At 49.6% G+C, this 16551-nt stretch overlaps 1 protein-coding gene across 1 annotated transcript; it reads left to right on the top strand.

Moving 5' to 3' along the window:
- The first annotated feature begins 506 nt into the window (after positions 1-506).
- Positions 507-15072, top strand: Cpsf4l (cleavage and polyadenylation specific factor 4 like). The gene is made up of 9 exons (XM_057776418.1): positions 507-609; positions 1210-1260; positions 3457-3609; positions 8763-8858; positions 9117-9119; positions 9569-9662; positions 10301-10346; positions 13116-13261; positions 14590-15072. Exons 1-9 carry the CDS (start codon positions 507-509, stop codon positions 14720-14722), a joined length of 825 nt encoding a protein of 274 aa, XP_057632401.1. The 3' UTR covers positions 14723-15072.
- The last annotated feature ends 1479 nt before the right edge of the window (positions 15073-16551 follow it).

Genomic DNA, 16551 nt, shown 5'->3' with positions numbered 1-16551 from the left:
TGAGGACTTTGTGAGAGGGAAAGTGCCTGGGACCTAAGGGAGAAAGCGTTCCTCTGTCCCACGCCACACCCCACCCGAGGCTCAGGCAGTTGATGGCACTTCTGTAGTAGGTTAGCGCCAGCATCTCCCTTGCTCACCTGTGGCTGTGTCCCCACAGGCACAATGGGAGCCTTAGTTTGGCTGTGTTTGGCGACACACAGAGATAAACAGGTGTAAGTCTGCCAATCCCTCCCCACCTGAGGATGAGGATTGTGGGAACAGTGTGGGGGCGTTGGGTCCTGGGGTGCTTGCACCTGCTTGGGTAGGAGGGCTGAGACAGCTGTCAACCCAGTTAGAGAGTCATATGCAGACACCTAGCCACTGGCACCCTGAATGAAGAGGTGACGTGGGGGAGAGGCTAGGGGCAAGCATCAGCTAGGGCCTGGCCCCTTAAGTGTTGATGGATTATATAGGAGCCACCTGTAGGGGCTCTAGCAACTTGGAGCGATCCCAGTGAGAGACTTAAGATGGAGGAGATCATCGCAGGGCTGGAAGGGCTCACGTTCGCCTTCGAGCAGGATGTGGAATTGCAGAAGGGGACTGGGCTCCTGCCTTTCCAGGGCATGGACAGTGAGTGACAATGGCCTGGTTCCCCTGCCTGGGTCCTTGAAGCTGTCCTCTCTGACTTCCTTCCATCTGTCCGATAGGGCTTCTGGGTGGTTCACGGTCCAGGATAGACAGATTTCTGAACTTCTCTCTGGCCTTCAGGGCTCCCTGGCTGCCCCCAAATACTTGTACCTCCTGTCTCAGAGATATCCTGAGTTTAAGTGGAATTTAGAAGCTGGCTCCAGAAAGCCGGGGTGGGGTGGGGGGAAAGGGCTTAGGAAGAGGGTACCTTTGACTCATAGTTGCCACAAGAGGGGACAAATGACAGCTGCTTCGGATGGCAGAAACTGTAGCCAGCATGAGGCTGGGACAGGAGGATTGTTATGAGTTCCAGGCCAACCTGGACCGCAGAATCAGACCTTGTGTCATAAACAAACAAAGAACCAAGCAAACAACACCGGAAAGCAAGAACCCAAAGATGGTAGCCAGGAAGAATAGTCGGGGCCTCACACAGATCCAAGCCCATAGGAGGCTTTGGTGGGACTTGCTGAAGAGGAACTTGAGGTGCCCTGGCAGGGAGCTCAGCTCTGGGGAAGCTACCTTCTCCTCTGTTCTCTTCTCTAGAGTCCAGCTCAGCCGTATGCAACTTCTTCGCTAAAGGGCTCTGTGAGAAAGGTGAGTGAGGCCGGCCTAGGCTGGGCAGGAAGAGGAACAACTGCATGGGCCTTGCTGTGTTCAGCCAGGGCCTAGGAGAGAGTGTGAGATTTGCACCTGGGGTAGGACAGGATTCAGCCTCACGAGGAGAGCAGTGGCCTGGAGGTGGCCCACCCCTGGCATTTGTACCAGGGCTACCTCATTCCCTTCCTTAAAAAAATTTTCTTTGATTATGCGTACCTGTGTGTGGTTATACAAACATAAACACGTGTGTCCTTGGAAACCAGAGGTGTTAGATCTGTCTGGAACTATAGTTACAGGTGTTTGTGAGCTGCCTGCCGTGGGTGCTGGAAACCAAACTCAGGGCCTTTGGAAGAGCAGCCCGTGTTGTTAACCACTCTCTATCAGCTTTCTCTCCAGCCCCAAACTCTCTTCTTGATGGAGGTAGTGATGTGTCAGGCTTTTTGGCTGTGTTATCAGGCTTCTGTCTGCCTTAGTCTAACCCATCCTCTTCCCAACCAGGCCTCCCCACCTTGAATCAACATGGGAACTAGTGAGATCATCCAGGCTATTTCTTTTGCCCTTAGGTAGCCTCTGGAGTGATGGCTACTGCTGTTCAAGGATCTCCCTCTCAGATCCCTCCCCCAGAAGTAGCCTGACTTACTCCCAGGCCTCTGGCCTTCTCTTCTGAATCGTGTGTCACTTTGAGGTTTCTCCAATAGAGACATACAGTTGCCAAAATAGCTTACCCCTAACGGCTGGGTTCCCATTCCTCCCCGAAGCCTACCTATAGATCCAGATGGAGAGGCTCTTTAGGGGCACGCCTGGGGGACCCTTATTCTTCTGTTCCTAAAATCCAGGAGGTAGGAGGTCAGGCAAGGAGGACCCCGAGCCTGTTTGTCCACTTTCAAATGGTTGGATGGGAAGGAAAAGGAGCTCACTGTCATTCAGGGCTCTGGGCAACCGGAACCTTCCAGGTCCATTCCAGACCAAGTCTCCAAGGAGTTATTGGACTCAAAGAGATGGCTTCTTTCTTGCAAAGACAGCAAGTTGCTATTGAGGAAGATCATAGCACTAGGGATGTGCATGGGAAGGGGCACTAGAAGGCACTCTGGTCAGGCATGACACAGGTCCTGTTTAGCCACAGCCCTCCCTTCTGCTGGCAGTATCTCCTGAATAAAGACAGAGAGGTGGTCAGACCTAACTTTTCTAGTGCCTGCCCATTGTAAGCCTCACCTATTTCATAGCTACGTTCTTCTTTAGTTTTTTGTTTTTGTTTTTTTGAGACATAGTTTCTCTAGCTTTGGAGCCTGTTCTAGAACTCATTCTTTAGGCTGGCCTCAAACTCACAGAGATCTGCCTGCCTCTGCCTCCCGAGTGCTGGGATTAAAGGCGTGTGCCATCCACCACCCAGCGACTGCATTGTTCTTAATATTTGAAGTCATGAATGCATGCTGAGCAGGTGCTCTGTGGGTAGCCTAACATACATTAGGCCTGTGATCCCTAGCATGCATGCATACACTGAGCATGCCTGTAATCTCAGCACTCAAGAATTGGGGGCAGAAGGATCAGAAATCCGAGGTCATTCTTGGCAACATAGTAATTTGAACCCAGCCTGGGCTACATGAGAACCTATTTCAAAACGTAAGAGAGATGATTCAGCAGGTAAAGGCATTTGCTTCTCTCGCAGAGGACCCTGCTGCAGTTCCCACCAACCACCTGGCAGCTGACAGCAGTCTGTATTGCGGTTCTAGGGGATCGGCTACCTCTTCTGACCTCTGAGGGCTCCTGCACACACAACGTGCACACACACACACACACACACACACACTCAGGCACACACACAAACACATACAAATAAAAACAAGAAGCAAATTCAAAAAATTTCCCCTGCTGCAAAAGTCATGAACTCAACAAGCCCTTATGGTATGCCTAGAGCTGGGCTGTCTGTCTATGGTTGTGGGGTGAGGCCACTGCTCTCTTACGGGGGAGGCATCCTGGAGGTTCTTGGGGTCTGACTCTGGGAGAGCAGCCCACTGTCTCTTAATAGAGCCTCTTGCCCGGTGTGGTACTCTCTGGCCCCTGTCCCAGCCCTTCTGAGGTCGTGTCCAGGTGATGGACACAGATGACTTAGGTGGCCAGTGGCGGTGTCATAGGCCCTGGGGAGCTCCTCCAGGCAGGTCAGGTGAGGCCTACAGCAGGTGCCATGTTCTGCAGGGATGCTGTGCCCGCTTCGGCATGAGAAGGGCAAGAAGATGGTGGTGTGCAAACACTGGCTTCGAGGGCTCTGCCGAAAGGCTGATAGCTGTAAATTCCTACACCAGTATGACGTCACCAGGATGCCGGTGTGCTACTTCCACTCAAAGTTCGGTAATGCCCTGCCTGGTCTGTGGGAGTGATGGGTAAGGGTCGAAGAGGCCTGAAAGACCAGCCCTGTCTGTCTGAGCCCAAGCTGCCTGCTTCTCTGAACCCTAAGAAAATCGAACCAAGGCTGGGCCCGGTGCAACGCACCTCTAGTCTCAGCGCTAGGGAGGCTGAGGCAGGAGAATCAGGAATTCATGGCCAGTCTCAGATACAGAGAAGTTCAAGGGTAGCCTGGACTTCACGAGACTTTGTCCAAAAGCAACAACAACCAAACAATATGAAATAGGGTCAGTTGTGACTTTTCATCCCAGGAGGCAGAGGCAGGCAGACCTCTGGGTTTAAAGTCATCATCGTAAGCTTCAGGCCAGCCAGGGCTACACAATGAAACTGTCTCAAAAATAAACCAATAGGGGGCTGGGGAGGTGGTTCAGTGATTAAAAGCACTTCAGCATTTCCAGAGGACCTGGATTTGGTTCCCAGAACCCACACTGTGGCTCACAGTCACCTAGAACTCCAGTTCCAGGGCGTCTGATACCCTCTTCTGGTGCTCTCAGGTTCCAGGCAAGATATGCTTCATATACACACGTGCAGGCAGGCAAAAACACCCATACACATAAAATAAAAAGAAACAAACCTTTAAGAAGCAAATAAAAAATAAAAATAAATAAAGGCTGCAGACCCAAATCTGCCATTGGTTAGTCTCAGTGTGGCAGTCAGCTCCAAGGGAAAATAATATTGTTTTCCACTTCAGGCTAACCCACACCCAGAAATGGCCAGGAACAGCCCTGAATGACCCACCTCTCAGTCCCTATGGTACCAGTCAGGCCTTCCCACATGAGATGTATTTGGTAGCTGCACTCAGAATGGTCACCAGAACCCAGGAGACCCCACCCCCACCCCGACTTCTTTCTGTTCTCCTGCTATTTCTAACTTTTATTTTAGATGAAAATGTCATCTTACCTCCCAAAGCGGAAAGCCCGCATCGCTTGATGGAAAGAGAAGGTCACTGTGTATATAAAGCCACGAAGTTCAGAAGTCTGGTCCCTAAAATTATCTTGTGTGGTCAGGTCTGCTCCAGACTCCCTTGGGGCCTCAAGTCCTTCTTGGTCATCCCAGGAGCTATTTAGGGCAGCCACAGCCACCTTTCCAAACTCACCAAAAGATGGAGCCCATGAATGTTTACCTTCCCAGTGTCAAGTCTACATCTTGGTGTTTGATTAGTTCCAGTGTGGCTGGGATTATCTAGTCCACTGGTTTCTAAAGTGAGGGGTTGGAGGAGGGAAGGGGAGAAGAGTGGGGGGGAGGGAGCATGCTGGATCTGCGGGCCCATCCCTCATTCAGGAGACCGCAGGGCCACACTCCTTGCAGGTAGCAGTTCCATTAGTGCTGATGAGAAGGGTCCTGGCTACCCTGAAGCTGGCACAGTCTCTCTGGGTGGGGGGAGGAGGCAGGCAGGGAAAGTTCATCCCATTCTTCCAGTCCAGCATTCCAGACTGCCTGCTCCAGAGAGCCGAGTCCTGTGGCAGTTCATGAGGGCTGCCAGAATATCTATCTAAAATAGAAGGACAAAGTTTATCTGGAGACAGGTCCCTGAAGCCACTGCCTGAAGCATTTCACTTAGAAATGTCCTTTTACTCTCTCAGCCCAGGGTTTCTTAGCTTGGTGATCAGATGTGGTACTGGACCATATTTTCCTACAAGTGATTTAGGGCAGATGAGTAAACTCATGATTATATGTAAGCCAAGGTTTTGCTTTTTTTTTTTTTAAGGTTTATTCATTATGTATACAGTGTTCTGCCTGCCTGTATCCCTACACACCAGAAGAGGGCACCAGATCTCATTACAGATGGTTGTGAGCCACCATGAGGTGGCTGGGAATTGAACTCAGGACCTCTGGAAGAGCAGTCAGTGTTCTTAACCACTGAGCCATCTCTCCAGTCCAAGGTTTTGCTCTTAACAGTGAGTGAAGATCTCTAGCATTACACAAATAATTATATAATTATATGCTAGATGTGGTGGCACATGCTTTTAATTCCAGAACTCAAGAGGCAGAGAGAAACAGGCCAATCTCTGTGAGTCTGAGGCCAGCCTGGTCTATATGTAGAATTTCAGGCCAGCCAGAATTACATAGCAAGACTGGTTTCAATATATATATATTGCTTGCTTTTATGCTTTTTACCCTAGTATTTTTTTATTTTTATTTATTTATTTATTTTATTTTTTTTCGAGACAGGGTTTCTCTGTAGCTTTGGTGCCCGTCCCGGAACTAGCTCTTGTAGACCAGGCTGGCCTCAAACTCCCAGAGATCTGCCTGCCTCTGCCTCCCGAGTGCTGGGATTAAAGGCGTGTGCCATCACCGCCTGGCTTTTTTTTTTTTATTGAAAAAAAAATTCCCGTCTCCTCCCAGCCTCCCATTTCCCTCCTCGTCCTCCCACTCCTCTCCCCCTCCCCCCCACTCCTCTCCCCCTCCCTCTCCAGTCTGAAGAGCAGTCAGGATTCCCTGCCCTGTGGAAAGTCCAAGGTCCTCCCTCCTCCATCCAGGTCCAGGAAGGTGAGCATCCAAACTGGCTAGGCTCCCACAAAGCTAGTACATGCAGTAGGATCAAAACCCAATGTCATTGTCCTTGGCTTCTCATCAGCCCTCATTGTCCGCCATGTTCAGAGAGTCCGGTTTTATCCCATGCTTTTTCAGTCCCAGTCCAGCTGGCCTTGGTGAGCTCCCAATAGATCAGCCCCACTGTCTCAGTGGGTGGGTGCACCCCTCGCGGTCCTGACTTCCTTGCTCATGTTCTCCCTCCTTCTGCTCCTCATTGGGACCTTGGGAGCTCATTCCGGTGCTCCAATGTGGGTCTCTGTCTCTATCTCCATCCATCGCCAGATGAAAGTTCTATGGTGATATGCAAGATATTCATCAGTATGGCTATAGGATAGGGCCATTTCAGGTTCCCTATCCTCAGCTGCCCAAGGAACTAACTGGGGACATCGCCCTGGGCACCTGGGAGTCCCTCTAGAGTCAAGTCTCTTGCCAACCCTAAGATGGCTCCCTTAATTAAGATATATACTTCCCTGCTCCCATATCCATCCTTCCATTATCCCAACCATCCCATTTCCCCAAGTTCCCCCCATCCTCCCCTTCCCACTTTTCTCTCCCCATCTCCCCTTACCCTCATCCCACCCCACCCCCAAGATCCCAATTTTTTACCCTAATATTTTGGAGGTTGAGGAAGGAGGATTAAAATTCAAAGACTACCTGAGCTACATAGGTTGTCTTTTAAAAAGCATGTATGTATGTGTGCATGTATGTATGTGTGTATGTATGTATGTGTGTGTATGTATGCATGTGTGTGTATGTGTGTATGTATGTATGTGTGTGTATGTATGTATGCATGTGTGTATGTATGTATGTGTGTATATATGTATGTGTGGATGTGTGTGTATCATTCTTCATTCTTCCTTGTCATGCCCCCTCCACTTTGATACAGGGTCTCATTATGTAGCCCTGGCTGACCTGAAACTCACTATGTAGACTAGGCTGGCCTGAATCTCACTTTGTAGACTAGGCTGGCCTAAATCTCACTTTGTAGACTAGGCTGGCCTCAACTCAAAAGATTTGTCTGCCTCTGCCTCCTAAGCCCTGGGCTTAGAGAAATGTGCTACCATGAGCTTCAGCAGTGTCTCTATTTAAAAAACAAAAACAAACAAAAAACAACACCTGGCATTCCTTTAAATGGTGGCACATTCCTCTAAACCCATCACTTAGGAGGCAGAGGCAGGTGGATTTCTGAGTTCAGAGTCATCCTGGTCTACAAGAGTGAATTCCAGGATAACCAGGGCTACACAGAGAAACCCTGTCTTAAAAAACCAAAACAACCCAAACCCAAACAAACCAAAAAAACCCAAAACCCCTGCTGGATCAACAAGTGCTGAAGAGAGAACATGAGAAGTAGACTGACCGGAAGGGGCTGTGATGCAACACTGTGAAGCTGTCCTCGCAGTGGCCTGAGACTTTGCCGGGATGGCACTGTTTTGGGGTCAGTAATGCCTTGTTCATGGTCTGTAACTAAGCCTAAGAAACTCGCATGCGTACTCACTCACTCACTCACTCACTCACTCACTCACTCACTCACTCACTCACTCACTCACTCACTCACTCACTCACTCACTCACTCACTCACTCACTCACTCACTCACTTGTGTTGAGGCTTGGGAGCCAGAAAGAACATTTAGTTAGAGACAGGATGGCCAATGCTGGAAAGGAGTATGTGCAGTTACAAAGGAGAGTGGAGGCTGGAGTGTTGCTGCCACCTGCTGGCTAGGAGCAAATATAGCAACGTGCAGTGGCCCAAGCGTTCACCAACTCCATGCATGAGGTCGTTTTGAGTCCTAAAGAGGCTTAAACCCAGGGGACAGCACTCTACCAGGTTGGCTAAGGATGTGTCACTAAATGCTTTTGGTGTGAGGAATCATGGCAAACAGATGAGGTACTTGCTTCTCCCTGAAGGCTGGCATTCGCGTTTGTGAAATGGAAGGGCTGGGAAGGAAAGACAAACGCTTAGGAATCGAGACCTCTTCCTCAGGTGAAGCATCATCTTGGAGAAGAACCCTGTGTTTAAGCTAACTCTCTGGCAGATCGTATGAAGTTCCTGTTCATTCCAGAGCGCACAGTTGTAGGGTTTTAGGGAGGGTGAGAGCAGAGACATTCACAGGTTCTCCAGGGAAAGTCAACAGAATGGGTCATAATCTCTCTCCTTCAGATCTGCCCAAGGGAAACCTAAAAGCCACAGCTGCAGGCAGCCTGTGTCTACAAGGCTGTCTCCTTGTGAGAATGCAGTAGAATAAGACTTGGTTTACTGTATAGACAGCACAGCCTAGGCTCACAGCTAAGGGGTGGGTCCTCTGAAAGGGGCCCCACTGGGCCCAACCAGAAGCTCTGCTCTTTCCATGGTATTTCCTCCAAAACACCTCTACCCCTCCTTGGGCTCTGGGAATAGTGGACGGGAACTTCCTCTTCCGGTGGCAGAGGTCTTCCAAAGATGATGGACAAACAGAAGACGGGCCAGGGGATCCCATGGGAGGGAAGACGGAGGTAAACCAGGTGGGGATGCAGAAGTGGTCCAAAGCGTGGACCTGCTTATATACAGAGCACAACGGGTTTTTCAGGTAACTGCAGCAACAAAGACTGCTTCTTCCTCCACGTGCAGCCAACTCCCAAGCCCCAGGACTGCCCTTGGTACAACCAAGGGTTCTGCAAGGATGGTGAGAGCTCGGCGGACAGGGATGGAATGCACTGAGGGACGGGGATGACCCAGACGGGGATACTCAGCAGGCAAGGAGCAATGCTCCCCACCAGGGCTTATGCCATCCACAGGCCCCAGTGGAAAGCCTTTCTGAATTTGTCCGAGGCTTGTACGCCTGTGGAGAAATCTCCCGAGACACTGGGGAATGCAGCCTTGCATAGGGCACAAGGGCTTCCCAGGGGGCTTCCCAGGGGGCTTCACAGCCTATCCTTCTCAGTGGGTGGATGTGGGACCTTGGCTGAGAAGCCTAGCAGGATAGTCATGTGCTGAAGGCCACTTAAGTTCTACCCTTTGCCCTGCTCCCAGCCAAGCATAGAAGGTAGGGTCCCTGGGACTTACGATTACATGTCTTCCAGTGTGATGGGGAAAGATGGCTCGAGCATGCTCTCGCCTTTTTTGGGCTGGGAGAGGGTAAAGAAAGGGATGGAACCCCGGGTAGCATGATCTACTCCTGCTTTACCACTCAACCACATGCCCAGCCCTTCCCAGAGCCAAGGTTTCTACCCCTGTCTGTCTCCTGGCCTCAGGGACATCCATGGCAGGAAGGTTTATGCACCCTCTTCCCAGTGGAAAGCCTACCGCAGCCCATGTTCTTCCTCATGAACTATTTCATGTTTACTCCCTCCTCGGGAAGGAAGGCTCTCTTGCCATTTGCTCTTTGTCTACTAGGTCCCCTGTGTAAATACCGCCATGTCCATCAAGTCATGTGTCTCAACTACTTCACCGGCTTCTGCCCCAAGGGACCTAAGTGCCAATTTGGGCAGTAAGTATGATTCTTCCATTCCCCAATCCTACCATCTGGATCTAGACCTTTCTGGACTTTCCTTTGCCCTTAGTGGGAGATTATGTAGATAGTGTATCCCTAGTGATTTTCATCTCTTTATTATTTTTATTTTATGAACATTAGTGTTTTGCCTACATATGTCTCTGTGTGAGGGTGCCAGGTCCCCTGGAACTGGAGTTACTGGAGTTACAGACAGTTGTGAGCTGCCATGTGGGTGCTGGGAATTGAACCCAGGTCCTCTGGAAGAGCTGTCAGTGCTCTTAACCACTGAGCCAGCTCTCCAGCCCCATCTACCTAGTGATTTTCATTGCACTGTTCTCCTCACCCTGGAGGTCTGGGTGCTGTTGGCTGGGTAGACTCCAGCCCTCTCTCTTAACACATACTCACAATGGGGCAGGTGTGTACCTCTCTCACAGGCTGTTCTAGAAATGAGTGGAAACATTCTCAGTCACTTCCTGAGTCCTCTGAAGTGCTGTGCATGGTTTAGGGTGAGGACTCCTTCCCTGGGGGTTCTGGAATAGGAAGTCTGCAGCAAGCTAACGAGCAGGACTAGAAGGCTAGAGCTGACTCTAACACACACTCTCTCTCTCCTGCCATCCCGTTCCTCCCTCCCTTAGTCCTAAGATGAGTCCAGTCCTGTACCCCAGTAATGTGAAGGTAAGTGTAGTCCACATAGCGTTTCCCTCTTTTGGCCCCCACACCTGTCTGGGTTTCCTGGCATTGTGCTGTTCTCAGGAGACCCCACTCTTTTGAGTCCCAGTCCTGTAAAAGGTGCGTGGGGTCCTGTGTTTGGGGCACCTTGTTGAAATAACCAGGCTAGCTAGGATAAAACAATTATATTCTATTTATTATAAGGGGAAAACTCACAAAACAGGAAATGAGAAATCCAAGCATCGCAATGTCCCGTGGGAAAAGGCACAGAGAGCCGGCACATGGGAGGTGCACATGGTTTACCCTGGGTCCCAGCACCTGCATACAGTCCTCTGTCATTTCTGTACCCCTCCATAGGACCCCTCCATAATCACCCCGAGACCTTCCTTTTCTCTAGCTGGGTAACACGAGGATGGTTTCTTTCCTTTGCTTGCTGTTATGTTTTTTATTATTTATTTACTGTGTGTGTATGTGGGTATGTGCATGCCACAGTGGGTGTGTGGAGGTCAGAGGACAACAACCGGGGGCCATTGGTCTTTTCGTGCCACCCAAGTCCCGAGGGCAGAGCTCAGGTTCTCAGGCTTGGCAGCAGGCACTTTTACCCACGGAGTCATCTTGCCACTGACGAAAACCCAGGACTTCCAGTCCAAAGTCAACTTTCTGAATGAAGACTAGGGCAATTCATAAATTTTCCTGGTTCCTAGGGAGATACATATTATCCCCATTGTTACCAGGCATCAGTGAGAACTCACACCAAGGGTCAGCACACTGCTGTCTTCAGGCAATGTCCAGCTTATCATACGTCCCCACCCCTACCTCAATGCTGGAAACTGGATCCAGAGTCCTAGATGGCTAGGCCAGTGTTCTATTACTGAGCAACAGCTAACATCCCCAGCTTCCTAATGAGTGACTCCCCCTCCTTCCCTCCCATTTTCTCTCTTTTGAGGTTTTTGTCGTTGCTTGTTCTTTAAAGATATATTTATTTATTATGTATACAACATTCCTTCCACGTATGCTTGCATGCCAGATCTCATTATAGATGGCTGTGAGCCACCATGTGGTTGCTGGGACTTGAACTCAGGACCTCTGGAAGAGCAGTCTGTGCTCTTAACCTCTGAGCCATATCTCCAGCCCCTGTTGTTGTTGTTTTATTAATACAGGGTCTCACTATTTAGCTCTGATTGAGGTCTGGCTGGCCTGGGACTTTTTGTGTAAACCAGGCTGGTCTCACATTCAGAGATCCACCTGCCTCTGCCTCCCCAGTGCTGGGACTAAAGGCGGGTGTCATCACTCCTGAATAATGGCTTTTTCTGTGAGTAGAGAGATGAAATAGGTTTTAAGAGGCTGTGGGAAGGGCCGGAGAGACAGTTCAGTGGTTCAGAGTAAGCGCTGCTCTGACAGAGGACCCCAGTTTAGTTGCCAGCACCCAGGGGAGCTGATTCCTTCAGCCTCTCTGGGCACCAACACCCACTTGCACAAACCCACACGTATGTACCTCCTTAATCAAAACTCAAATCTTAAGAGGTTGAAGGGAGCCGGGCGGTGGTGGCGCACGCCTTTAATCCCAGCACTCGGGAGGCAGAGGCAGGTGGATCTCTGTGCGTTCGAGACCAGTCTGGTCTACAAGAGCTAGCTCCAGAACAGGCTCCAAAGCTACGGAGAAACCCTGTCTCGAAAAAAAAAACAAAAAAAACCAACCAAACAAACAAACAAACAAAAAAACAAAAACAAAAACAAGAGGTTGAAGGGAAATGAGAAGACTATTTTGTGTCGTGGAATAATCTTTCCAGGGCTCGTAGCCACCTTACTGGACCAGCATCGTCTCTTCCATCACCTGCACATTGCCTCTGTGGTTTGAATGTGCTAGGATCACCAACTCAGCTCCAGGCTGGATGTCCTCAGGGCAGTAGTGCCAGGCTGGTGCCTGGGGGAGGTCTTAAGCATCCTCATGGGACTAGATCCTGATGAGAGTGGTTGTTATGAACCAAGTTGGGCTTTCCCGACTTCCTTGCTCACCAGACTCCTGCATGCACCTGCTCCCTCTTCACTTGGTACAGCACAAGACCCCACCCAGAAGCCGAGTAGACACCCCTTACAGGTCTTGGCCCCCAACCTCCAGAATGTGAGGTCAGCAAACCTCTTGTCTTTTTTTTTTTTTACAAAAAAGAGGGGAATGTTGTGTTGTGTAATATTTGTTTGCACTGACACTCCAATGTGTGTGTGTGTATGCACATATATTTTTTATTTAACTTTTATTTTATATGTGCACTGGTATGAAAGTGTCAGATCCCCCAGAACTGGAGTTACAGACAGCTGTGGTCCGCCATGTGGGTGCTGGGAATTGAACCCAGGTCCTCTGGAAGAGCAGCCGGTGTTCTTAACCACTGAGTCATCTCTCCGGCCCCATATCTCTTTTCTTTTGTAATTACTGAGGGGCAGGTAACTTCTTCCAAAGGCAGTGATGGATAAAAGTGTTGATAACACTGAGGAGGTGGAGGCAAAAGGTTCAGCTTCAAGTCACATGGGACATTGTCTCAAAAATAAAGTGTGTGTGTGTGTGTGTGTGTGAATATACTCATGTCATAAAATTCCTGAAAAACTAATTAAAAAAATACATTGGGAACACCAAAACAAATCAATGCCAGCCCCCTATCCCAAAGCAATCTCTCATGTCAAAATACAAAAACCAGACCCCCAAACCTCAGAACCTGGGTATTTGGGTGACCGTGTCTACCCCGGGAGTCTTTGCAGCACAGGTACCTCCTGGCCTTCTGTCTGTAGCTTGTCAACCAGCCCGGGGATGGAACAGCTCCAGCTTCCTCTGGCAACACTCTAGCAACCCCTTCCCTGGCAAGGTTCACGGTCTACCATCAGAAGAGGCCAGCCCTGCCTCCTCCTGCAGCTCCAGCGTCCCACCCGCCCCATAGGTAAGTGAAGGAGCCTGCAGGGCAGGCAGAGCGCTTCGGTCTCCTGAGGGCTGCAGGGGAGGTGCTAAGCATCTAGATGGAGACCGTGACTCCACATCTGCAGCAGATGAGGATACCACGCTGGGGTTCAGGGATACGCATGGAGAGAACCGACGGTTTGGTGGGAAGGCGCATGCCTGTAATCCCAGCATGCACCGGGCAGTCTGTAGGACTGCACCAAGTCCGAGGCTCATTTATTTTACTTAGTGAGCTCCAGGCCAGACAAGGTTGTGTGCAGAGTGAGTCCCTGTCTGAAAAGAAAACTGAACTGTTGGGTGCGGTGGTGTATACCTTTGGTCCCGGCACTCTGAAAGTTTAGAGGCAGGGGATCTCTGTGAGTTCGAGGCCAGCCTGGTCTACAGAGTGAGTTCCAGGTAAACTAGGGCTGCATAGTAAGATCTTGTCTCAAGATAAATAAGTAAAGTACAAAAAATAAACAATGCCTTTATGAAGTAGATTACTGTCTGTCCTGCACTGTGAGTTTTCTCTTTAATCAATGATCAGGTGGCACATACCTTTAACAGCACTCGGGAGGCAGAGGCAGGTGGATCTCTGTGAGTTCGAGGCCAGCCTGGTCTACAGAGGGAACTGAATCCAGGACTGCCAGGGCTACACAGAGAAACCCTGTCTTGGAAGACAAAAAACAAACAAAAAAGTGGAGGCAGGGGGATCAGAAGTTTAAGGTCATCCTTGGCTATAGACAGAGGTAGCCTGAGCTACAGAAGACCTAGCTTCAAAAAGAAAAAAAAGTACAGTTACACCCGGATGCTGGGTAAGAGGGCAGAACCCTTTATTTTCTTGGATTTTTGACTTTGAAAAGCACGAACCACCTTGTCTGTAGGATGGGAGCTGAATGGGGATCTGACTGAAGTCTCTTTTGGGTCCAGATTCTGCGATTATTCCCAGGCTAGTCTCAAACTATTGTACTTTCCAGGTCTTTCCATCTCAACCTTCTGAACAAGACTCCTGTGAGGCTGGAGCAGCCAATAAGTTTTTGTTGTTGTTGTTGTTGTTTGTTTGCTTGCTTGTTTATTTTGAGACAGGGTTTCTCTGTGTAGCCCTGGTTGTCTTGGAACTCACTCTGTAGACCAGGCTGGTCTCGAACTCACAAAGATCCCCCTGTCTCTGCCTCCCGGGGAACTGAGATTAAAGGTGTGAGTCATCACTGCCCAGAGCTGATGAATTCTTTAGAAAACTAGCCCGTGGTTCTCCAGACAAGTGGGGACTTTTCTTTGCAGAATTCATAAAAAGGCATGATCCTAACTTTCTCTCTTTTCTTCTAAACCCAGGCCACCAATGCCAGAGACGAAGGCTGTACCAGTCGGAATCATTAAGACCCAGCCTTGTAGCACAGGAACTGGAAATTCTAGTAAAGGGGCTCCATGGCTTCCTCAGGGAATTCTGCACCCAGTGGTCCAGTGAGCCCCATCACCCCAGTGAGATACAGGATGCAGAACAGCCTACAGCATCTGGCCTATTTCCAACTACCCTGGGCATGAACAAGTTGCCAAAAAAAATACAACAGGACCAGAGGAGGTCAGCTGACTGTGGGAGGGAGTTATTTGTGAACCAGTAGACAGAGTGCACCGAACCAGGTCAGTCAGTATCCTGTATTCAGTTCCCATGGTCTTGGCGACCACTCTGGGCCAATGGTCTCAAGAGCTCTCGAAAATGGGCAATCCAATCAAACAGTGGCTTTCAGCTTGGGAGCTGCTTCCCAGTATGTCTTGTTTAAATCTGAGAATATATTCTGTGTCTTACATGAAGTTGTATTAATTCCTCCTCCTCTTCCTCCTCCTCTTTCTTTCTTTCTTTCTTTCTTTCTTTCTTTCTTTCTTTCTTTCTTTCTTTCTTTCTTGCTGTGGCAAAGCAGCTATCTTGGGGCTTATTTTGAGAGGACATAGTCAATCATGGCGGGAAAACCACGGTGGGAGTGTGAACTGGCTGGTCGTGTTGAATCCATTCAAGGAAGCCTAGAAAAAGAAATGTTCAGCTTTCTCCTTTTTCAAATTCGGTCTGGAAATCCAGGACATGGAGAGGGTACTACCCATGTACTGTAGCATGCTACATGGATTGCATGGATTCATGGGTTCATGGCCTGTCTTTTCTACTCAGTGAACCCTAGCACCTTCCCAGACACATCTGGAGGTGTAGCTCCTAGGTATGCAGCCCAGCTGACATAGGTTAACCCTCACTGGGGGATTAGGCCTTGGTATATAGAAAAGGCTTAGCCTGCTGAGCTAGAGCAGTGACCAGGACAGTCTCCACCATGACGAAGCAGACACAACAATGCCATTTATCCACTGGGAAGAAGGGGGCAGCTAAGTGGACTTTTTCAGTACAGAAAAAGGCAGTCTGCAGAAGGACTAGGTGGAGCATGGCTACCTGGCCTCCTTCAGCATGAGGGCTTTGCTGAGGCAAGGCATAACACAGGCCCAGGGGACAGTTTGCGTGTTCGGATACCATTTCAAACCACCCTAGGATGCTATGTGATAGCTTTTGGCTATGTAGGAAAACTGCCTAACCTCCTCTAGCCTGCTTCCTCAACCTAGAACTCAAGCAGCCATGACATAGGGCTGTCATATAGGTGAAATGACCCAGTACATGTGACAGAACTCTGCAGGACACATGGTGGCATGGAGCACATGGTGACCGCTGCTGTCATGACAAGCGTGCATGTCAACGGTGCAGACCACACTTGTCCAGGGCCTTTTACTTTCATTTTTAATGGCTCTCAATATTAATGCCTTTCCCTTTGGGAAATTTTGTGTGGGATAAAAATGTGTACAATGGTTGTTAGCATCCAGGCAAACACAAACCTGGCCCAGCCCCTTGGGGACCTGGCAGAGGCAGAGTGGGCACCCCGCATGCATGGCAGGCAGTACCCTGACTCTAGGCAGGTGCAAAGGTCCTTTTAAGAGACAAGTCTCCCCTACTCCTCCTCTCTTCCTGTCGCTCTAAAGAGGCAAGTAGTTCTCTGCCCCTCCCTCCCTCCCTCTCTCCCTACCCCCCCTCCCTTCCCTTTACTCTTCTCTCAATAAACTCAAGCTCTGTCTGCATGGTCTATTTGTCTTTCATCTGCCACGGGACCTGCTAAAGGCCCCTCCCACTTCACCGTGTATTCATAACAATGGCATCCCCTCTAAACAAAATAATTCTTTGGGGAAAAAGAAATCCCTGCTACCATGGAACCTGAAATTCTATCGTGCCCTGCTAATTATACCAAGAACAGGAACGTTAGAGATTTACTA

The sequence above is a fragment of the Chionomys nivalis genome, chromosome 7, assembly GCF_950005125.1.
Source record: "Chionomys nivalis chromosome 7, mChiNiv1.1, whole genome shotgun sequence".
NCBI classification, from domain to species: Eukaryota; Metazoa; Chordata; class Mammalia; order Rodentia; family Cricetidae; genus Chionomys; species Chionomys nivalis.
The sequence above is the reverse complement of the archived record's forward strand: the minus strand, read 5'-3'. Positions and strand labels throughout refer to the sequence as shown.

Coding starts and splice junctions, on each gene's coding strand:
- Cpsf4l (XM_057776418.1), top strand. CDS start 507: ATGGAGGAGATCATCGCAGGGCTGGAAGGGCTCACGTTCGCCTTCGAG. Junction 1,261..3,456: donor TAAAGGGCTCTGTGAGAAAG/GTGAGTGAGGCC, acceptor CATGTTCTGCAG/GGATGCTGTGCCCGCTTCGG. Junction 13,262..14,589: donor GCGTCCCACCCGCCCCATAG/GTAAGTGAAGGA, acceptor TTCTAAACCCAG/GCCACCAATGCCAGAGACGA.